This window comes from Euprymna scolopes, chromosome 14 (assembly GCF_053919585.1).
Source record: "Euprymna scolopes isolate OS-2025 chromosome 14, ASM5391958v1, whole genome shotgun sequence".
NCBI lineage: Eukaryota > Metazoa > Mollusca > Cephalopoda > Sepiida > Sepiolidae > Euprymna > Euprymna scolopes.
Window position 1 is genome coordinate 109,052,185 of NC_136495.1, and position 25,175 is coordinate 109,077,359.

General features: G+C 35.1%; 1 protein-coding gene across 2 annotated transcripts in view; it reads left to right on the top strand.

Moving 5' to 3' along the window:
• The window catches only part of LOC145293212 (CD9 antigen-like), a 388,541-nt gene that overhangs the window by 243,486 nt on the left and 119,880 nt on the right, over positions 1–25,175 (top strand). For both annotated transcript variants that reach the window (XM_080139744.1, XM_080139745.1), the window contains one exon: positions 13,239–13,327. In XM_080139744.1, coding sequence (XP_079995870.1) covers positions 13,268–13,327 — 60 coding nt within the window. In that variant the 5' untranslated portion in view covers positions 13,239–13,267. The remainder of the gene's footprint in view (positions 1–13,238; positions 13,328–25,175) is intronic.

Here is a 25,175-nt window from a genome sequence, read left to right on the forward strand (position 1 = left end):
CATTTTTTTTATGCCTCATTCACTGTGCACTCACAGGGGACCACGCATACTTCACTTGTTTAATTTAAATCTGAATTGATAAAACTTATTAGGGTTATTTGTTCGTTTTGAAAGAAAAATTTTTAAACTTTTTTTCTAATCATTTACCGTAATTTTACACTTATTAGGAAGTTAAACTTTTTTTTTTTTTTTTCGCAAGCTCATTTTCCAGTTCTCACAGTTTAGGGAGTCAACTTTTTCCAAATTCCACTTTGTGTCATCGTTTGCTCTAAAGTTTTTTTTGGGGGGGGGGGCGGAGGCGGTCAACTTTCTTGCAACAACAGTTTATTCAGGAGGATAAGTATACCATGTGACCGTACCATGTGACCATACCACTGTAACCGATTTATCCTTAGGATGATCTCTTTATGCTTTACTTTTTAAGTTGCATTGAATTCATAAAAAGCTCTTTTTCTGTCTATGTATACAATGAGACAATAGGTTGGGTGGAGAAGAAAGAGGGTTATGATGAAGAAAGATGAGAGGGGTAGAAACTTTAATAGAACTGTTACACTTTTGCCCAAGGTAACACCGGGTGATCCTACTAGTACACACCTACACAAATATGTGTATATTTCTTTCTCTCTCCCTATATATATATATATATATATAATGGACTCTCTCGCCAATGAGCCTCTACCACAACTAAGTTGCTCAGAAATCCACACAGATAATTTGTTTATAGTGGTGAAGGCTTTGTGCAGAACCAACCACACTTTTTGGTATTACTGCTAATCTTTGTTGGTGCAGATGACTGCCACAGGACAGTGTACAGATTTTTACATCGGCGTTTCCTTCTCCTTGATGCATGTGAATTAATGCGCCCCCAGATACCAACCTAGAAATTTCTAAGACTCTGCAGCCTAGTGTTCCCAAATGGTCACCCATCTGGTACTGGCCAGGCTCAACATTGCTTAACTTCAGTGATCTGATGAGAACTAGTGTCAACGTGATTGTGGCATGTGTATACACACACACACACACATATATATGTAATTTCTTGCTCTTTCTTTCTCTCCTTGTAATTAGTAAATTGCTTTTTAGAGTTGATTTGATTTGATTTTAAGTGTAATTGCTTTGCAACAATTCTAATTACTTTTCGCCAGATGATTGACTTGACTTTTGAGTGGACAAACTATGAGAGTGATTGAACTATTTTTAGCACGGTGATAACTAAGAGAATTGAAAGTACTTGTCTGGGATGTGGGCAAATCCGTGGCATTAAATGTTGTAGAAACTAGTTGAAATACCCATCCCAGGACAGATTCAGAATTGTAAATAATGCAGTGCTCGAAACTGATTGCACTGTGCCAATCTGACACAGATCAGAAAGAAAATGTCCTTTAGTTTATGTTGACCAATGCTAACAAAGGGCGATGATAACTCATCTCACTTTTGTGATGGTAAGATTTTCTGGTTATTTTTGTACTTCAAATTTAAGTAGATAGGGATTAAATAAAATGAAGAAATCATTTTTTTATTGGCTAGTCAGAAGAAAACAACCTGTCGTCTGTAAGAGACGAAATACTAATTTTTTTTAAAATTGTTTCTTAAATTTTACTGAAATCAGCTGTTGAAATTTTTAACATTTTCATTTCAACAAGAAAATCTTTATTTTTGAAAAAACCAAGCAGTAAATCAGTTTTTAGATTAGGGTAAATAATTCATATTATTTGGACTACTGTTCCCATCTTGAGTTATTTTCACAACGTTTTGGCCGATGTAACCTTCCACCTTCATGTGCATTTTGAAATTGAGGAAATCTTTGTCAAACTCGGGCATCTGCATCGAATTTTGAACAGAACCCCTTATTTAATCCACAGCAGTAGCATGCTCTCGTTCTGTCAGCCATGACCAGGTAGAAGTCCTAAGTAATTTGCAATGGTATTATGATTATCACTCTTACTGAGAACCCATGGCATAATGGATAACGTATGGCGGTTACCATAGATTTTAACAACGTTTGAAAAAGGGTCACCATTTTGGTCGGTCCCCTTTTTTGGGGCACCTCCAAAATTAGAGAGAGAACAAGAGTACTAAAAAAGAACGGTTTTGGAAAAGAAAACATTGGGTTATAATTAAGTGCGACGAGACTTTAGGATTGATGATGTTTTATAAAGTTTTCCAAGATATAGGGTACAAAGAGGATGGTACACTTCTTTGATAAAAGTCTTTACCCAGGGAAACGGGTCCGTCGCGTGTTGATGCTTCTATTGTTTCCGCATGTCTGAGGGAGATTTCTTCTTTGCATCCATCTAGATTCCAGATTTTGACAAGATATATCTAAAGAAGGTTGGAAACTACATTGGCCGAAACCCAGTGAAAATAATACTCAAAATTAGTATAGTCTAAATTAGGCACCGCCAAAAATGGCCGAAAAATCAAGTTGTTGTTTTTTAAAACGAAATTACATTTATTAAAATCCATTATTTCTGAGTAAATTTTTTTTTCCAGAAAGATAAAACCCTGAATTTTATCATATAGAAAACAGAATAATGTAAAACTTTTTCTACTATTTTTAATTAAATTTTAAATGTTAAATTTTCCCAAAAAGTTAACAATTGACATTTTTTGTCTTGCACAAAAAACGTACATAAATATTTTTTAAAAAAGGTTTTTGAAATAATTAATTTATTTATTTGTTGTCTAACTAAGATTTAGGATGATTTTCTATGAGAATATGCAAAAATATTATAATATAAGTACCTGGATTTCAAATAATTCCACTTATTCATATAGGCAACCAGTTACTTTGCGTCGATCTAGAGTCTAGATCGACACTGTTTACGTTTGTATTCGATAAAAAGCAAACTATGGAAGACCAAACAAACTTATTTTTCAGTAACGAAAATTTCAATGTATTATTAACGCTGAGGCTGGCCAGTACCAGATGGGTGACCATTTGTATGAGTTTGGTTTTTAATGTGTATGTGTGTGGGGGCCAGGCTTCCCAAAATGGGGGAGGGGCAATTTAAAGCAGAATAAAAAAAAATTATTTCAGCGCGTTTGGTCCACCGTAGTCGAAAGGCGGCAAACGTTTCCAAACGGGATCGAAAAAATGATGCTATTTTTAACACAAAGGGCATAATATTTATCGAATTTTTTTTTTGTATCGATTCTTCAAAGCATGCCCTGTTTAATAATGGGCATGCATTATTCGGCTCGGTAAAAAAAATTGTTAATTTATTTATCAAAGATTTTAAAATGGCTTTTTTCCTATAAATATAAAAAAAAAATTTTTTTTTTTTGTTTTGCTTAACTTAAATTATTTTACTTAACATATTCACCGAATTTCACACTTCAAAACTCAAAAGCGGGATAATTAAACACAATCGAAGTTCTGATATTCAGACGTCAAAATAAGGTATGCAAACAATTTTTTTTTTTTTTTTAAATCTATATTTCTGTCCCTTACAACAACACAATATGTTGTGTTCAGTTTCAGATGATTATTTTAAGCATATTTTTACCACCTCAAAACAAGGGGGGGTTGTAAGTAATATATAAATATCGTTTATGAAAAATAAGTACACTGTTATAAAGTTCATTCTTCTCTTAATAATCGCTGAAAATTTCGTATTGATCGAATAATTACCTGATTTTTGGTAGATTTTTAAAAAGACGGTCCGTCAAAAAGTACTTACCTGCCCCCCCCCCGTTTTGGCGGTGCCTAGTCTAAATAATCTGGAAAATACGAGAAACTTAATCATCGAAAATAAAAACTGTGTAAAATCGAAAGTTACCTCCCTTTGTCGGTATTAATCAACAAAAACTAAAAAAAAAAGTAAGGATCAATAAAACTAAGATTGACCTTTTAAACATGTTCAAAGAGAACATGAACCTAATAGCAAACATGACATGGTCGGCATGTATTCATAAAGAAACGAAGGGGGGGGGGGCTTAATATCATTCTTTTCTTCCTGATCATAAAATATTCGCCATTGAAAGTTGTGTTCTTTAGTTTCCAACTTAACCCAAACATGCACTAAATAGAATGTGATTACGTTCATAGATATGATTTTTTTTCTTTCTTTTTATTATATTAAGTTTTTGACTTGTATGAAGAGCCAATGTTCATCACTGATCCACTTTGTGTACTCTTTTAACAAGTCCAAAGATTTCACCAAAATACTTAAATAAAAATTTAGGATTTAGAACAGGAGTCTCCAAAGTTTTTGAATAGAGAAGCCATATTGCTGACTTTTTAGAGCTACATTGACCAAAAATAAATAAATAAATAAATAAATTAAAATAAATAAATAAAAGATCTTGACAGTTTTTATACTGTTTTGTTCATTAGCTTTTTAGTGAAACTGATTTTCCAAAACCTTTCTTTTAATGTGTTTCTGAACAAAAAGAAAAACCATCAACACTATTTTCACACATTTCCATTTTTTAAAATTTTCCTGAGTATTTTTACGTTTTCCAGAACGGCTCCACAAGATGGATTACAGACTTTAGCGGGCCGGATCTTGTTTGCAGGCCATAGTTTAGAGATAGAAACGTGTTCAGCATTTTAGTTAAGCAGAAGCAACTTTAAATAAGAGAGGAAGCAACTTGAAATGGATTAGTTAGACAAAAGGAATGTCTTTAATGTAGGGAAAATCCAATTTTCCCCCCAAAAGAAGCATTCCGGACGTGTCTGTTTAGATGGGTCACTCCTTTACTGACTCCGTACAGAACGGATACTTACTTTTATTCTAGCCTGAAAGCAGATTCACCCGGTCATATTCATAAGGCCATTCCTGAAACCCTATTCATAGTTGCCCCTCCCCAAAAGATGACTGCGCTACCAGATCAGGCTGTCTGAAGATACTGGTTTCCAGAGACGAAATGCACTTAACATTGATGTTTTTGTTTTTCTATTTCCTTTTGCAAAACTGAATTATGTTCTGCAAAGCCCAAAACAACCCACCTTTTCCTTCTTCCCATTTCTCTTTCTCTCCCCTACTTTCTGACTGGTTTCCTGACTTAAAGTACCAAACATTAATATTGTAACCCTTTTCCCTCTTCCATTGAAAAACTCATGTTCTGCAGGGCAGGGAACAAAAACGATAAAATCCACTATAAAACAACCAAACCAAATACTACAAACTAGCGATTGAAGATACAAAGAGCTTAAAGAATAAAAACCTTCTATAAAATAACTGGATGCAACATGAATGCTATTTCCAAAATAATTGGATCTGGCATTAAATTACCCAAAAAGGGTTGATGTGCCGGAAAACAAACTAAAAGATGAGGTTGGAATTGGCATTGCTCCTTACAATAATCCTATTTAGTTTAACCTCTGTTTTACATACTGACCCGTGTTCAACAACTTTCTAGAAATTGTCTGCCGAAGTACACTATCCTTAGTCAGGTCTTTCCTCATCCCTTTTTTTTTTTTACTCAACTCCAATCTTATCATTTCTCCCACATTTTTCTTTGCCTTTCCATGCCAACTGACCTTGCTATCTTGTTTTATATTCATTAATCAAAGTATTTTTATTTATATTTTTAATGTGACGAAACCAATAAAGTCTTCTATTTTGCACACATCTCCTTATATTGTTGAGATTTAACCTTTCTCTGATGTCATCAGTTGTGAAACAAAATTCCAAATTTTCTCAGTTAGAAAATGTAATCATTTCAGCTTCCTTTTTATGCATATAATGAAACTAGCCTGGGTGCCTGGCGTTGCCCAGGTGTTTGGAGGTAGGTGTTGAGCAAAAAAAAAAAAAAAAAAGTGGTAGTAGGCAGGCAGGCCTAAACCCATACCGTAAAGGAGGAAAAAAAATGTGGAAGAAAAAAGTGATGTCTTTGCCGTTGCATCCATCGCCAAACCAGAAGTGGCGAAGGTTTAAATTAAGGCTAGTCAATCGAAAAGAGGGGATGACTTTCGAAAATATTGGTGAAAAAAAAAAAAAACAACTCCTTGTAGAAAAGTGCCCAGTTGAGGGTGAAGGAATTAATGTCTTTGGAAAATTTTTCGATAATTGTCGTCCAAAGGATCGAACTTCAAAACGATACCGATCTTGTGAAAATCCATCACCTCTGTCGAAAGTTTTAAGCAGACATATGAACAAACAAAAATACATACATACATATAAACAATACATACATACATATAAACAATACATACATACGTATAAACAATACATGCATACGTATAAACAATACATGCATACATGTAAACACACAATACATACATGTAAACAATACATACAGGTGAGATTTATATTATAGATGTTTCATTTTTGTTTCTGAAACATTTAAAAAAAAAAATCATTAAATAAAGATATGAGGAATGAAGAAAAATTATCTTATTTCTATTTTTTTAATCCATTCTTTTCTCCTTACATCCAAAAGTTGAGTTCTGATTTGCCTTTCGATCTACTAACGTTTTGCTATCAGATTTCCTATTTCTTTGAGGAAACTTTGAAAACAATTTCCTTCTTGATCCTAATTTAATCCTAATGCTCATTCGTTTAATCAAAAATAGGAAATGCCACATTTTGTCTTCTAGCCGTTCGCTCGATCCGTCCGTGCATTTGTGTTATGCGATGACCAGTCGGTAAGGCCGTGAATGGAAAATCTACTGCGGACCATTCTTTTGAAATCTTTATTTCTGGAATTGACCATTAGTCAGTCTTGTTAATCTAATCTTCTGGTCATTTTATTTCTTTCTGACAATGGATGCAATTTTGTTCTTTGTTCACCATTAATGTGTGGCCATTTTATTTGTGTTGGTTGACTTAACCTTTTGTTCTTGACCTCTATGAAAGGTGAGGGTAGAGTTTAGTTTCTTGCTATGCAACAAAAACTCTCTTCCTAACCATAGCTTGTACAGATACACACACATTATGTGTGTATACACACTCACACACACACACACACACACACACACACACACACAGAGCAACCATTGTTAAACATCACAGAATCCTTCTGCTTGATTAGACCAGTTTTTTTTTTTTTTTGTGTGTATGTGCTACCAGATTAGGCTTATCTGAAAATATTAGCCTCCTGACTTAAATGCACCAAACAGTGATGTTATTAATTTTTTTCCTTTCCCGTTGCAAAACTCAATCATGTACTGCTAAGTCAAAAAAATAAAAGAAAACCGCTTTCCTCTACGAAGCAACCAAACATCAAAAATTTATATTTAAAGATATAAAGAATTTGAAGCATAAGAATGTTTACCAAAATGACTGGATTTAGCATTAAATAGCACAAAAAGGGTTGATATGCCGTAAAACAAACGACCAAACCTAATTTTTTGTTTTGTTTTTGTCAAAATATGAAAATTAATGACTGTTCCATAATTATCATGAATCTCAAGTATTTTATTTAAATTAGTTTTAAAATGTGAGGAGGATGTTGTAGTTTGCTTAAAACATTGTGTGTAGTGTTAAAAGACTTTTTGTTTTTTTTTTCTAATCGGCTGTTATTGGACGTTTTGACGTCAATCTGCATTCATTCCAATAATGGCTAATTAGAGAGAAAAAAAAAAATATATATATATGACCAAGCATATCTTTTACTTACGTCATCCTTGACAATGAGATTTTAATCCTGAAAATTCAAATTCTATGCCAACATCCTGTACACTCAGCAGTTAATAAAGAAAATTATTGAAAAAAAAAATTGTTGTTCAATATTTTCAAATACTTGTAAAAGCATACAAACGGCGGAAAAATTACATTGTATCATCTTAAAAAAACAAAAAAAAACAAACTCCTTTTAATTTTAGAATATTTTTGTTTTGTTAACTAAAGTTGGTATTAAATTATATCAGGTGCTACCAGATCAGACCGTCTGAAGCTGCTGGCTTTCTGACCTAAAATGCACGAAGCATTAATGTTATTGTTTTTTTTTCATTTCCCTTTAAAAAATTCGATCATGTTCTGATAAGTCAAAAACCAAAGGCAATCTTTCTCTACAAAGTAACCAAACCAAACTCCATGAATAAATATTTGATAATACAAAAGAATTGAAATATAAAAATTTCCCCAAATGACTGGAATCGGCATTAAATTACGTGAACAAGGTTAATATGCTATAAAACAAAACCACCAAAACAATCGAACCTTACATCGTAGAAAGGAGTCAGTTATGTTTTTAAATGCTGGTAAATTGAGCCTCTGGGGAAGAGTAATGGTAGTGAAACGAATGTAGCTATAAACTTTATTGCTGTCATTGTATTAGTTACGTTATCTCAAGGGGCATTTGAATGTGTAAATAACATTGGTTCTTTCTAATGTGTTAAGGGTTGGGGAGTTACTGTTTGTTGCTACAAGACTGAGTTTTTAATTCTTGTAACACATACATACATATATATATATATATATATATATATATATATATAATCGTGCTGAATATCCATGGTACGTCGAATCGAAACAGTTTTCTTAGGTGCCTATTTATTTAGCAGTACCTACACAATGTTGCTGGTAGTTTTTTATTATTTTTTTTTTATTTTTATTAAATGAATAAATTATAAAATTATCTATTATACAAATCTCACCTATCTGTTTAAATGTGTATGTAAAACTTTCGACAGAGGCGACGGATTTTCACGAGATCGGTATCGTTTTGAAGCTCAACCCTTCAGACGACAAATATCGAAAAATTGGCTAAAAACATTAATTCCTTCGCCCTCAAGTGGGGCCCTTTTCTACAAGGGGGAGGGGGCGTTTTTTTTTTGTGTCACCATTTTTGCAAGTCATCGTATCGGTTGAAATGACTTTACTACTTTCAATGTTCTGAACTTCCGGTCGCGTCATGGAGTAGGGGTAAAACGTCAGGGTTTTTTTTTTTTTTTTTTTTTTTTATACACTTTCTTTTCTGCCTTCGCGTCATGGGTTCGAGCGTGTCTGCTTACTACCCCCCCCCTCAACACGCACCTCCAAACACTCGGGCAACGCCGGTCACTCAGGCTAGTTTAATATAAAAATCTTTCAATAAACCTAATCTCTAATCCTATTTTATAATGCTTATTATGCCTTTAAAGCAGAATAATAATTTCAAGCCGCAATTCATGTAATCTGTTTCTTTAATGGAGGAAACGAAATAAATTTTAATAATAAAAAAAATGAATCAACTGTGAATTAAAACTGATTCAAAAACAGTTGATTAGATATTTTTATGTGTATTAATCTCTACTTTTATATAAAAGGAACTTTGTGTGTGCGAATTTGTTCCCTATGGACTTGAAAACGGCTGGGCCAATTTTTATTAAGTTTCACATGGAGGTACTGTTGTGTCTTCAAACCGGGCTCCTTTTAACAAAGAGACATACTTAACGTACACCGGTTCCCCAAGCCCCTTTCTCATTTTCTTACCTCTCTGTGCGAGTTTTCTTATAAGTTCTCCTTTTTTTACTTTCTTTCCTTCCTGCCCTTTCTTTAAAGAAGAACATAGTCGTTTAGGCATTCCCCCCCCCCCAAAAAAAACTGTTCTCACTGCCCTCGTACTACAAGCCATTTTTTGAGAATTCATATCCTATGCGATGTCGCCATAGTCTGTCTTTCCTTTCTACTGCGGAATTTAAAACAGAAAGCACAGCCTTTCTTGACTCCATTGAACATGAGATTTTTTTTTACCTAATTAATAAAGCATTTTCAACGCAAGTTGTTTTCGTTGTGCTAATTTGAGTTTTTTCTGTCTGCCCAACGCACGCTTTTTGAAGTTTGACTGTTGGAAGGTATTGTAGATACCTGAAAGCAATATTTCTGCGGAATAATTGCCGTGGGGCGAACAGGTACTTTATCTGCCTGGCAGTGTTCTTAGATAGGTTTTGTATTGGAATGTCTTTGATAAGTATTGATAATCGAAATAATCTGGTGAAAGAAGGCAAAGGTGATTTTGATCAAAGTTAACACTTTACACAGCCCAACATAAGTGCGTTTGAGAAATCTGATTACCACACAAGCTGAAAGGCCGGACATATAAAATCAACAGTATGTTCTTTGATATGACAGGGGTACATTCGAAATGAATGTTTCTGTTTAAAGCACAATTGCACCATGGTACTTGACTTTTGCATTTTAAACTTTAATGAAGCCACTTTATACATATATTTATGTGATTTTATAAAATCAGCAGTAGATTCTCTACAGTGCAATGTAGACAATGTATTGTGGGCTATCACTGCAGGAAGGTATGTGAAGCTTCCTCCTGGTGAACTGCAATGGGCCCCCAAATAGAACAGGCAATTGATTTGACTGATTTCGAGGACAATAAAAATATGGGAATGTCAAACATTCTTTGATCATCATTCAATCCTTGGCAACATCGGGTCTCCTTGCTAGTAATCTCTAAATACACATGGGTCTTCATTATAGAGTGGAAGATAATATATAATTTTTTTGAACTTATTACTGTTTCATGATTATACATTCAACAAATTTGTTTTTATTAATGTGACAGTTTTAAATGAAAAATTCTAATCACCTTGATTAGAAGGAATGTAAACAAAAAAAAAACGCATTGGATGAATGTATAGTCATGAAACTGCACTAAACTGCTCAAGTGAATTATTGATTATTCAAGTTGTACCTGAAAATATATTGCGCTTTTTATATGTACTAAAATTTGCCGTCTTGGTTCTCTTTCGGAACTGATGCCTGAACGACCATTTCTGCATTAAAATTTTGTTATTTACAGGCACATAGGTCTTTTAAATTGTTTTTGTTGTCACTTTAAATGCAGAGCGTACTTTATAATTAGAATGTGGTAACTTAGACTTAGGAATTCCTGTGTCCTGCGACATGAGTTGTCAAAGTATCCCATCGTTTTTGATTTGAAGCCAGATCCGCAGCATCCCTTGACACATGAGGCAGTCGAAGTTTACCATCGTTTTCGACCTGAAGCCAGATTCACAGTGTCCCTCCAACTTTTTCCTGTTGCAGTCAAATCTTTCCATTGTCTGCTTCCAGTTCAGTTTTGGTCTTTTTCCATCGGGGATCCATTGGAACACTTAATTGGCAATTTTCTGGGAGAGGGGAGGAACTGTAAATAGTTTGAAAAAAGCAATGTTTATTTTGCTCCATCGAACCTCCTGTTCTATTTACTTTCTGAATTTTTGAAGTTTACTAAATTATAAATCCTATTTTACATATATTGTTGCAAAATTCACACAAATATTCATCTTTTTTTGTCTTTCTAGCTAAGAGCAAACCGTATGTTTTGTCCTCGATCAGAGGAGAGATACTTAAGAAATCTTTATTTTTGTCCTATCCACACGGTTCCTTTTTAGAGAGCTGGAGATATATATCTATATATATATATATATATATATATATATATAAAAACATACACTCTGTCTAACTTTGCACAAATATTCATCAATACGACTAGTTACATCATATTATTCGGATTCTTCAGACTACTGTTCTCATCTTGTCATTTTCACAAATTTTCAGTTGATGTAATCCTTGACCTTCGTTAGGTGTATCTTGTCGAACTCATGGCACAGTGGTTAGAGTACTTAAAAAAAAATCGATTGTAAAAAGTAATATTCTCCTGAAGGTTGAAAGTTCAATTCTCAGTGTTGGCAACCAAAAATACAATCGGGAATTACATAGCATCTCTATCCAGTCATGGCTGATAGAACGAGAGCATGCTACGCTCATGAAGTAATCAAAGGGTTCAGTTCGAAATTCCGTCCACATTCCAGAGTTCAGCAGAAACAATCCAGAGTCTGACAAGATACGCATAAAGAAGGTCAAAGGTTACATTGATGGAAACGTTGTGAAAATGACACTAAAGATGAGAATAGTAGTCCAAAAAAATCCAAATAATATGAATAACCAATCCTCATCTCAAAAATTCAGAAACGTTAGTAATTACATGTTTGAGGTCTTAAAATTATCTTTTTAAAAATTGTTGCATCACCTTAAAGATTTTGAGATTCAGTGTATTTTATTCAGTAAATTTTTTTTACCATTCTTTCATAAATGGTTGGGCGAGAGATTCATTTTCCAAAATATCCGGTCTTTTCCAGAATGATCTCAAACTAGTGATTTGAAAAAGCAGCCAGAGTTAATATTTCTTTTGATTGCTCATTAACCTGCCATCTTATTTTGATTTGATCGCTAAATCCATCAGCGTCTTCAAAAGCTTTAGGAGGTCAGCCAATTTTACTTGAAAACTTCCCTCACTTCCCCTATTTTTTTTCTCATTATAATCGTTTGCAATTACAATCAGCTGAGACATAAAATGAATTTCCACTCCACACGAGAAGTTTAAATACGAGAACAAAAACATTGGCCAATTTGTGGGGTGAAAAATGAAATATTTTCTTTGCAGCAATTGTTAAAGACATCTGAATATTTTCTTGGTTTTTAAGGAGTTTTTGTTCTCCCTTTTTCTTGCATTTGCCACACCATTTTCTGAATTTTTTTCCCACTAATAGCAATGTATTTCTACTCTATGATACTTTGCACTATGCTCATTACTCTGCATCCTCCTGCCATCTGCCCCCCTCCGACCATCTGCCCCCCTGTATGTGTGTGTCCTCTTGCCACCACCACCCTGTATGTGTGTGTCCTCCTTCTACCTCCCCCCTGTATGTGGGTGTGTCCTCCTTCTACCTCCCCCTGTATGTGTGGGTGTGTCCTTCTTCTACCTCCCCCCTGTATGTGTGGGTGTGTCCTTCTTCTACCTCCCCCCTGTATGTGTGTGTGTGTCCGCCTTCTACCTCCCCCTGTATGTGTGTGTTCGTGTCCGCCTTCTACCTCCCCCTGTATGTGTGTGTTCGTGTCCGCCTTCTACCTCCCCCCTGTATGTGTGTGTCCGCCTTCCACCCCTCCCTGTATGTGTCTGCCAGCTCTCCCCTGAATGTGTGTGTGTGCCTCTTTCTACCACCTCCCCCTCTGTGTCCTCTGCCCCCCCGTGTGCATAACTATGCATCGTTCTGTCCCTCTCCCCTTTCCGTGCGTCGCTCCGTCCCTCTCCCCTTTCCGTGCGTCGCTCCGTCCCTCTCCCCTTTCCGTGCGTCGCTCCGTCCCTCTCCCCTTTCCGTGCGTTGTTTTCATTGGCCCTCCTCTATGATTTCCTGCATTCTATTCCAAATTATTTTTCAATAGTTTAATTATATGTTACCAAAACATTAATAAAGAAAACTGATATATTAGGTATTATATCTGCTTTTGTATTTCTCTAAAATTATTTTGTAAGATTTTCACGTCTTTTCTTTCTTTTTTTTTTTCCAGATCTCTTTGTTCTGCTTGATTGATCAATCATGGGTGTTTTGTCAAGTTTAGTGAGATGCCTCTTCATTCTTTTCAACTTTGTCTTTTGGGTAAGTCTGCATTCCATTTCTATGCCATTAGCATTAAAATGAAATTCAACTTATTTCATTTATATGAAGTCTTTGTATTATTTGGATTCTTCCGACGACTGTTCTCATCTTGAGTGTTATTTTCACAACCTTTCGGTCAATGTAACCTCGGACCTTTTAAGATGTATATTGCTGAACTCGGCAATTTTTCTGTCAAACTTCACGATCTGCACAGAATTTCAAACGGCACACTTTATTGAATCTATGGAGGCTTGCTGGTTCTCATTCTGTCAACCATGATCGGGTGGAAGTCCTAAGTAATTTGTGATTGTATTTTGAATCTTCAACCTCCAGAAGAGTGCAACTTACAATTGAAAATTTTCAAATACTTTATCTGTTACACCATAGAACAGTAGTCCAAATAATCCAAATAATATGAATTATCAATCCTCATCTCAAAAATTCAGAAACAAAGTAAAGTATGTCTGTTTGTTTGTATATCCAGGATTCACTACTAAACTGATTAACTGATCATTATTAAGGGAATAAAATGTGGGTTGGAAACCATTCATAAAAATTCAAATACTTCATTAAGAGTCTGATGTTGGTGAACATTTTTGGTCCCCCAACAAAAGGAGCGGGGGACATGTAAATTCACCCTTGTCCGTTCGTCTGTCCGCACTTTTCTCAATAACCATGCCTTGGAATTTTTTTAAATTTTGCACAAACATTAAACATGATATGAGTAAAAAAGTAACAACGAATTTTCCGGGAAAACTCCAGTTGCCCCGCCCCCCTGGGTGCCTTTCTGGTTAAGATGGCTGAAATTGACACTTTTGTGCTTATTAAAAAAAAAAAAATAAATAAAAATTTTGATGCCTTGGATTTTTACAAAACTTTCTGAAAAGTTGTAACTAACTGATTTCTATATAATTTTTGTTGCATTGTGCTGAACTCGAATTTAAATATGTTAAGGCCTTGGGAACTTTTCGGGATAAATGGGATGGGGTCAATTGCTGAACTTAGTCATTTTTTCATACCTCATTCACTGTGCACTCATGGGGGACCATGCATGCTTCACTTGTTTTCATGTTTTTGATTTTTTTTCCGATTTGACTTAAGAAAAAATGTCTGCATGTTGACGAACAAATTGAATCTATCTACTATAATATAAAAGGAACTTTGTGCGTCTGCAAGTTTGTTCCATATGGGCTCTAAAACGGCTGGGCTCATTTTTATGAAATTTCACACAAAGGTGCTTTATGTGCGTGGCAGTGTTCTTAGATAGGTTTTGTATCAGAATGTCTTCAACAACTATGGATAGTCAAAATAATCCGATGAAAGAAAGAACAGGCGATTTTAACCAAAGTTAACACCTTGCACAGTCTAACATCGCAAGTGCATTTGAGAAGTTTTATTATCACACAAGCTGAAAGGCCCAACAAAATCAACAGGAGGTTCTTTGATATGATTGGAGCATGTTTGAAATGAATGATTCTGTTTAAAGTAAAATTGCACCATTATACTTGACTTATTTTTATTTTAAACTTAAATTCAAGTCATTATCACCACACAAGCAGCAAGGCCAGACATATAAAATCAACAGTAGGTTCTTTGGTATGACAGGGGCGCAGTTGAAATGTTTGTTTAGAGCGCAGTTGAAGCATATTTGGCTTTTGCATTTTAACCTTTAATTCACACCATTATATATAAAAAATGATTTTATAAAATCAACAGTAGGTTCTCTACAGTGCAATATAGACTACAATGTATTGTGGACTAAGTCAATTTAGGGGGGCATCTGAATCTTCCTTCCAGTAAATGGTGATGGATCCCCAACTAGAGCAGGCAATCAATCGATTTAATTGAAAAAGTGAATAATATCACTGATTTTAATGATAATAAAAATATGGGAGTGTGAAACATTTATTGATCATCATTCGATCCCGGGCAATGTCGGGTTTCCCTCTGCTAGTAAACAATAAGAGCAGAAGGAAGAAAAGATTGTAAAAAGATTCTCGCATTTTCAAATTAAAAATAAGTTTTCTCTTTTGGTCTTCTGTGAAATTCTTGATTTGCTTGCAAAGAACGCTTCCAATCATTCTCTTAGAATGGAACAATGGTGAGTAATCTGTGATTTGACAAACAACGCTGTTTCCTTTGCGTCTTGGCACTGGAATCAAAAGCAGAAGAAACAAAGAATCTGCATTTTAAAATAGCATCGAATTCATCTCAAGAATTTTCAAGTGGAAAAAAAAAATGTCAGAATATAATAAATAAAAAAAAATAAGATGCTATCGCATTAAGAATTGAAGGAAAAATAGCAATGTCTACAAAGACCTTGTGGATGTTTACAACGGGTGTGGTGATGAACTGTTAACTAAAATATACAAAATCAATTTCAGACAAGCACTTGAAGAATGCAATCTTTCACCAAGACCTAACAATGTCCTTTGACTTATCTATAAATATAAAAGCGAACATGTATGTATGTATGTACGCTTTTCCTCGATGTCCACAAAAGGCTTCTTTCAGAGAAGCGCTCGCTCGCTTCACAACTTAAAACTTTTTATATCATCTATAAATTGTAATATCTTGCACTTAACCACGGAGCTCGCCTGTCTATTTAATTTTATTGACTTTCAAACGTTAATTATTCCACATCTCCTGCATCGGCACGCGTTACATTCGGGTTTTCGGTATAAACAAAAAGCGAAACTCGACTCTAATCACAGGCCTAGCGCCCAACAGCCCAAACTCCCTCCGGGAACCGGGCATCAAGATCAAAGTGTAGTATCTGTTCCGACAGATGCTGCAAGCTATGACTAGCAAAGACCATATGTGGGGGTAACCCCACATATCTGACCTTGGTCACTGAAGGGGCAACCCTTCATACCAACAGTTACTAATCCAGCTCCCATTTCCCACCTCTCGGGAGCTGGTCCTCCCTTTCCCTCCCCCCTCCCCCTATCTCCACATTAAAAAACGGCCTTGTGCCTAATTTGCTCAGTGGGGAAGCAAATAAACCCCACAGGCCTAGCGCCCTCCGGGGCCCAAGTGACAAGATCAAAGTGTAGTATCTGTTCCGACAGATACTGCAAGCAAAGACCAGATGTGGGGGCAACCCCACATACTTGACCTTTAACCAGCTCCCATTTCCCACCTCTCGGGAGCTGGTCCCCTTTTTCCCTTCCCCCTCCCTTCACATCAATCAAAAACGCGCACCTGTTTTTTTTTTTTTTTTTTTTTTTCACACTTTACTATTTTCCAACTGCGCGTCGTTCAAGGCTTTTTTTTTTCACGGGCACCTGTTTTTTGTCGCACACACCTACAAACACCCGGGCAACGCCGGGTACCCCTCGCTAGTTAACTTGAAAAGTCAAACTTTTAACAATATGTATGTATGTATATTACACACTTGTATTAGGTTAGTGTGGAGAGAACCCTAACCCTAACCTCAGCAAAGTGTTCAATTAAGAAAATTTCAAAATAAGAGTGTAATATTATGAATTAGAGAAGATCAGAAAAACGATGGTACCATTAGTTTCAAATCCCAAGCAAGGGAGATCAATATCTGGTCGTCTGTTGGACTCTCTTCAGGCTCTATTTATATCTGTCTCCCATGTCTACATTAGTTGTTTGGATTTGAAACCGACGGTACCGATGTTTTTCTTGTATTCTGTAATGTACATACACATGTGCACACATAGAGAGAAACTATATCTTGCATAAAAATTCAATTTGTAAGAGTCAACCCTTTATAAATTTTTCAATTCAGAGGTATTTTTCTTCTAGAATTTAAAAAAAAAAAAAAATTGGAGGGGAGAATTATTTATTTATTTATTTTTTTTTCAATGTTTCACAATAGAGATATTGAGTTAAATTATTTAATCGTTTAAATAAAGTAAAGCAGAGCACATTATATTGCAAATAACACGATACATCAATAACATAAAGATTGGTTAGTCAGAAACCGTTTAATATTTCAACTTAAAAGGTATTTGAGACCGACTGCAAATATGAAAAATCACGTTGACACACCAGTTCTCGCCAGATTACCGAAGTTAAGCAATGTGGAGCCTGGCTAGTACCAGATGGGTGACCATTTGGTAATGGCTAGGCGCTGTGCGTACCTTCTGGGAAGGTTGGGTATGGGGCCAGCACCTCCACCCTGAAAAAAGAACTCCTCACTACAAAAGCATCCATAAAGTTGTGGATGCTCTACCCCCCCCCCCTCCAGGGGCTCAAGGCTATAGGACAGTTTAATGAAAACATTAAAAAAAAAAAAAAAAAAAAAAATATTGAGAAAAAAATTGTATTATATGTACTCATTATGGAATAACGTTGCGAGCCTGTCCTTGTTTTATCGTTATTTCCATGGCAAGTGTTCGAAAACTGTGATACAAGTAGGCCATCCAATGCCAGTGCAAAGCAAACAAGGGAGGTAAGACCTGGGAGAGTGGACCTCCTAACACTACCCAGGGCTATGTCCGTTTGTCTCTGTATTCTGGAAACTGCTCCTTCAAAACTTCCTTCTTTAATCAGAAGTTTAATATGTACACATGTGCACTCTCCCTCTCGCATGCACAGAAAAAATAAAATTCAAGAAGTCTAATTGTAATTAACAATTCTCTAACATGAATCTCATTAATAGAGTAACCCGACATGGACAATGCCAACTCAGTCTTTTCTTTTTCTCTTGCTAAACACAATCAACGTTATTCTTACTACTTGTCAACTTGACTCTCGATATTTTTTCCTTTCCATGACAAGATGTGACACAATGTCAGGAAAGTAGGGAGAGCAGATCAGAAACCCCAAAGAGATGCATTTTAGCCTCTTAAAATTGCCTGGGCACTTCTGTCGGCATTCTCCAGTCAGGGTGCCTCAGCAATAAAGTAGCTCCACCCCAAAGAGAGAAGATAAGGCCTGGGAGGGTGGACTTCTTAGTACTACCTAGGACTAAGACTGATAAAAGGCCACCAAAATGGCTCGATCTCTGTCAGACCAATCGTCGAGATCGAATCCTCGAGTGATGTTTAAACTTTATTATCTCCAGGAATGAAAGTTTCTACTTTCTTTTTTTTTTTTTTAACAAGAATTCACAATGCTTATTTGTATAAGTGAAATCTTGTCATTGCACAAAATAAGAGATATTCTAGAATGAATTCTATCAAGAGATGGAGAGTTCAATCCTTGGCGAAAAAATCTAAAGAAACAATTGATACCATATATTCCAAAGATGTGAAACACAAAATAATAAATACACATTTGCATATTCTAATTTGATATAACTGGCTATAGGAAAACAAAATGCTATAAAATTCATTTGTTCGGTGTTAGTAGAGAATAAATTAATGTTGGAAAATAAAAAAAAATTACTTTCATTCTTAGTAATAGTTGTCTGAAAAATAAAACTGAAACTAAGTCAAACAGCCAGCTGCTCATTACTTTTTCTTTCTATTATATGCAGTTGCAAAGGTTTACACGAGAAAGAGAGAGGTGTGTTGAAAAAGTAAAATGACCTAGAAAGTTTTAAAAGGAAAATGTTTCTTAAATTTTCTATTTTCTTATCCATTGTCTAGAGAAATGTCAGACAGTCCTGCTAATCAAGAATAATTAAAGGAAATATTTATCGATTTGAAATAGATCACACCTGGTGCAACCCTTACTCCTCTACCTCATGAATTTGCATGACGGCTGCCATTTAATATGCTTACAAGATGGCTGTATTGAAATCGTATACTATAGATTACTAAAATAATAATAAAATATTAATTATATATAGGAACCATTATAAGTGGTCTGAAATGGTGGCGCATTAATGACGATTTACAGAATGGAGTTTATTAATGGATGATGTAGAATTGGCAGATTCAAATGGAATCATAGAAACGAATGCAAATCCCAGAGTTTTTCCATCCCAAACTGGAGAATTCTTCATTTCTTTTAAATTCCTTATTTTAATAGACTTTCCGTGGTTGTTTTTTTGATGAACTGTTCTATTCTTTTGGAAAATCTCCGCACACAAATCTACCAGAATCAAGCTGTGCGAAACACCGAAAATATCTTTCTGCTGCATTCACGGATATCTCCTCCACTTCCCAAAATAATCAAATTTAAATCCTTCAAAATTGCTTTGAATTTCCTGAAGCAAAAGTTTATTTTAATCAAATAAATCTTTTCAATTAGAATTTTTTTTTTAATGTCAGGAAACAAACGCAAAGATGTAGACATGAGTGCGATCATTTTTGCTCTTTCACGCTTTAAGTCTTCCTGCATCCGCTCACTATTATTTCTACTCCTGTTTCTCTATTTCTTTGCCTGTCTCATCCATTCTCCCTCCAGTCTCTATCATTTCTCTCATCAGAGTTGTCCTCCCCTTTATATTTTATCTCATTCTAGTCCTCTTTCCCACTATGGTTTCTCTCATCATAATTTCCATCCTCCCTTTATATTTTACCTCATTCTACTCCTCTCACCCCTCTATATTTTCTTATAGTTGTCCTTCCCTTCTATATTTTCTCTCATTCTACTCCTCTCCCCTCTCTATATTTTCTCTCATCATAGTTGTCCTTAGGGATCTCGGTGATTTTTAGAATTGACCATGAAAAATCCCCCAAAAGTAGAATTTTTTAAAAAATAGATAAATAAATAAATAACCAAAAACCTATATTAATTTGCATGCTAAATTTAAGATGCTAAATTTGATAATACGTCTTCATCCAAATGATTAAAGTATATTTTTCTTTTAACCTTCTTATATTTATAAAAAAATATCTGAGCTCGTTTTATTGAAAAAAAAAAAAAAATGGATGCTTAAAATACATTTTTCAGGTAGTAATGAGCATTGAAAAGATCGTCGGTGAAATAGATTTTAATTGTTTAATGGCCGTTTCTGAAACTGTAAAAAAGTGACCATTTCTAAAATTGATTTTAGCTAGGTAAAAATATAAAAGGGTAAGAGCCGTGTTCAGTATAAAGTACTCAAAACATTAAATTGGCACGAAAATTCAACACAAATGCAAAGCAGTGAAAGGAAAATTGATTACACAGCAGCACAGCCACATCTCTAGCTCAACTGAACCATACTGGACATGACTGAAGCAACGCATTTTTGGTAGCTGACAGAAACATAACAAGAATCATACATTGATTGAGATTGTCGGACTGACTTCCTCATCTTGGTTGTTATCGTCACAATGTTTCGCCCGTTTTGCCCTCTGGCCTTCATCAGGTGTTTTGTATCGCACTGGGGAACAGTTTGTTAGGAGTCTCGAACCCAACCCTTTATTATTATTATGGGGGTTCCGTGTTTGGCCTTGAAACATGACGCGGCTGCAAGCCAGTTTTTGCTTGTTTTATACTGAAAAGCGAAAGATACACGGGACGCTTTAAAAATCTGGAAAAAATAATGTGTGAAAGTCGGACAAACTAAATATAGGCGACCCCCCCATTCGTAACTCATATATATTATCATTTAGACGTGATATAAAAAGTTTTAAGAAGGAATGAGCCGACCGAAATGTCCAGCGAAAAAAGCCTTTTACAGACATACACAAAAAAGCGAACATACATGCATACACACATTTTCGCTTTTATATATATATAGATGGGGAACAAGGGAGACACTCTTCTTTTAATCAAAGTCAATATTTCTCATATCTGCCATACAAAACTTGTTACATAAATATCAACTAATCAGAAAATGGCACTTCTACATTATAATTGCAAAATTCGATAAATAAAAATACTGAATTTCAAGTAAAATCATTAGCATTTACTTGTGATGTCGAATTTAGTAACATATCCAAAAATTATGAAAAACAATGAGATAGAAAATAAATCATTAATGAAAATAATTTTCGAAATAACTTTCAAGTTTATACATAAACAGCATCAAGTCAGGGGAAATAACTTTTGTTACCTTTAATGGTGGATGTCATGCAATCATCAAAGTATGTTTTATGTAATGCCGTAATTAACTAATTGTGACATGCCAATTAAGTAGAAAACCTTGCTTTTAGTTGCAATTGACATAAAAAGTAGATACTTTTGCATGAAAATTCATTAAATCTTACTGCTTGAGAATAACTTTTTTTTTTTTTTAAATATTCAAAAGGACATGCTAATTTTGATTAACCAATCAAAACTATGAATATTAATCAATTCGTGTATATACTAAATAGGAAGAGATAACCAATTGTGTAAACTTCCTTATGGCAGAGGGTAACCAGGGTCAACCATCAGACATGCATAAAAAAGGTCCTGGCTCTTTATCTCCATATGTAGCAACAACAAAAATGTTAGTAGTTTCCATTAGATCACCAAAGGTGAAGCAACGTTGAGCCTGGTAATTACTAGAGGGGTGACTGTTTAGGAATGGTAGGTGTTGTATTTTGAGTAAATGGAGCTACTCAGCCTTGGAAGGCGATCCATCTAGGGGAAGATGAACCCTGATTTCAAAACTTCCTTATCTTGTAGAATATCCACCCATGGGAAAGAGTTCTGAAGTAAGCCGTGTGGAAAAATATGAAGTCTATAACTATATAGTAGTTTGGTGTTACTTATATTCTACGAGCTCCTGTGGCGACGCTTAACTGTATCAGGCTTACCGTTCTTTTGGATCCATCAGCAATGTGAAGAGGGGGTTAGGTACTCTGTAGGCAACAATCTGTCCTCCATATCACACCACCTAGACTAAGATCTGAATGATGCGCCCCCCCCCCCGATGACCAACCCTGATCAATGTAAGCTCTGTATGTGAGCAAGCTCTTCTTTTATATCGGCAGTCTTTCCAGTTGTCCTGGACTTTTTGTAGCCACTAGAATCAAACAGTGCAGATTCAAGAAGTGTGGTTGAGGATTGTACAACCCTTGCTTCATGATAGATTCCCAGCACAGGCACCGTTACAAGGGTTGGGTTATCCATTATCTCTGGAGACTGAATGGAGGCTTCTAATCGTTATCAATTGCACAGAATGATTGACCTTCTCTCTGGTCAGCTGATTTTGATATGGTCTACTGACAAACGAGTGTCTAGGGAAAATGTGCCGTTTTTATAGAAATCAATGTTGACCAACTTATCAAAACTTATAATGTGATGCCTAGATCGATTAACCATAACATAAGTAATCATATTCTGCGATAAGGTTGTGGTTTGTTATTTACATGACTTGCTATTGAGATTGCTGAGAAGTATTGTTACCTTGGTGATGGCATTGGATCACAGGGTGGAGCAGGTGCTCGTATGATTATTAGAATAACGATTGGATGGAGTAAGTTCCTGTTAGATAACCACATGGTTGAAAGTTAAATTAGTTATTATCGATCTATCTATCCATGTATCTATCTATTTATCTATCTATCCAGTGATATTGTTAAAATAGTTTATATTGGAAGTTATTTATTGTTTAGAGAATAGAATTGGTCTGGAATTTAAAAATGGGTTCTAACTGAAGATGTTTACAAAAATTAGCTAAACTAAATAAATATAAACAAAACAATAACTAGATTGACCTTCAGCAGTGCATATGTGACAGAGGTCACACGTTAACAGTTTTTAATGATGATGTAACGGAACTGACAGATCAAGAAGATTAGATTGAGGAGTTTGAGTTTGGTCACGAAAGTGAGCAGACTTGCTTCAAAGCTGGGAAGTGGGGCTGGAAGGAACAAGCATGTAGAAACGTAATGCATACTCCTTGTAAAAACCATTGAGACAGCTGAAATAAATTGATATTTCAAAAATATAAAGTGTTGTTCTGTGGTTTCACAAAAGAAGAAAAAAACAGGTCTCAATCGGTTATGGTGTCGGTCGTTGCATGTTTCATCAGAGCCCAGTAGTGAAGACAGAAGAACTCTGGTATAAAGAAAAGGTATGAAGTATGTAATCTTCTTCTTCTATCTATATCATCCACCTGCTATTCAACACTATAATTTCCACCAATACTACCCAGCAGAGCGTTACCATTGTTGACCAAGGGAAAATTCTATCGGGCATGTGCATGAGGTATAGAAATGAAACCAGTCTAGTGACAGTTGAGGACATGCGTTGCATAGAGAGAACCAATTTTGAGTTATAAACCATTTTAGTTTTAGAAGAGAAGAGAAATCTTATTTATTTGTTGGCACTCATCTTCAACTTCATTGTTGTTGTTTCGCAACGTTTCGGCCAACTATTCCTCTGGCCTTCGATGATGATGATAACAGTCCAGAAATAAATAAATCTATACTCTTATCAATTGAGTTTTTTGTTTTTGTTTTGATATTCATTTAAAAATAACTTTTCTATTTATTTAAAAAGAAAATACAATTTTCGTATATATGGGTCATGGAATTGAATTCATCTGCAAAAGATCTAGCTAATTTGCATATTCTTTTAAACATTCATTTTAATTAATTCCCTATTAGTTTTTTCGGTTTTCTTATGGGATGATCATCTTTAGTTAACTATTACGTGTAATTATATTCATGCAGATATTCTACATGATTTATACTTGCGGAATATTTGCATAAAAATGTTATAGTAAGCATAAAACTCTTTCCATATATATTTTAACGGACTCAACATGCAGATGAGTCTCGAAAAGAAAAGAAATTTAACTCGCTTTTTCAGCTTTAAATAAGACATTTTTTCTTGGCATTTTCATTTGTTTTAAATGGTTAACTTCCTGCATTGACACAGTGTTATTTTCTGACCATTTGTCAAATACGTGCTTCTCCGGCCTTCTTCAGTCATGTCAAACACATGCTTTTCCGAACACCACTTCTGCCACATATGTCTTTTTATCTTTGCTTTTTCTTTCCCTTTTCTGTGACGTCACCCACACAAGAGGCTTGGTCATTTGCATATGTTAGCTGTCAAACTGCTAATTGCGCTAGCAGCTCTATTACAGAACTTGAAGCTTAAAATGTTTTTGTAAAATTACTGGGTTCAGCATTAAATAATCCTAAAAGGGTTGATATGCCGTAAAAATAAACCAACCATTTGTTATATAAATCTCACCTGTCTATTTAAATGTATGTTTGTTTGTATCTCTGCCTAAAATTTTCGACAGAGGCGACTGGTTTTCACGAGATTTGTATCATTTTGAAATCGGCCCTTCGGATGACAAATATCAAGAAATTGGCCAAAAACATTAATTCTTTCACCCTCAACTGGGCACTTCTCTACAGGGAGAGGTCGCTTTTTTCGCCGATATTTTCGAAAGTCATCCCCTCTTTTCGATTCTCTAGCCTTAATTTAAACCTACATCACTTCTGGTTTTGCAATGAACGCGACAGCAAATAGATTACGTTTTTTTTTTTTTTGTTTGTCCTCCCCCCCACACACACACACATTCTCTTTCCTCATTTGTAGTACAGGTTCGAACCTGCCTGCCGACTACCACTTTTTTTTGTTTGTTTTTCTTTTGCTCAACAATACCCGGGCAACACCGGGCACCCAGGCTAGTCTTATAGAAATGCATAGACATGTCTAGAATCTATTTAGTTTTCCATTCTTTCACATAAGCCATTTCTATTTTGGTTATTTTCCAAAACAACTTTGCTATCATCACACTGCCCAGCAAATCGGCTTTTCACTGAATGAGAACCTAAATAGATTTTTGTCTACATTCAAAGTCGGACCCTAATAGCAACCCAGCTGACATAATCTATATTTGATTTGAAGTAGCCTATTTAATTTTTTTTTTTTTTTTTTTTTTTTTTTTTTTTTTTTTTTTTGCAGTTTTTCATTTTACTGTTATTTATTGGCATGAATATATTTGCGTCAATTTTTTTTCTAGAGTCTGGTTGAGAACTTTCCAGATGTTCAGTACTGTTTGCTTCTTTTTAGGATCATTTGATCTGTTTATCATTGACTTCTT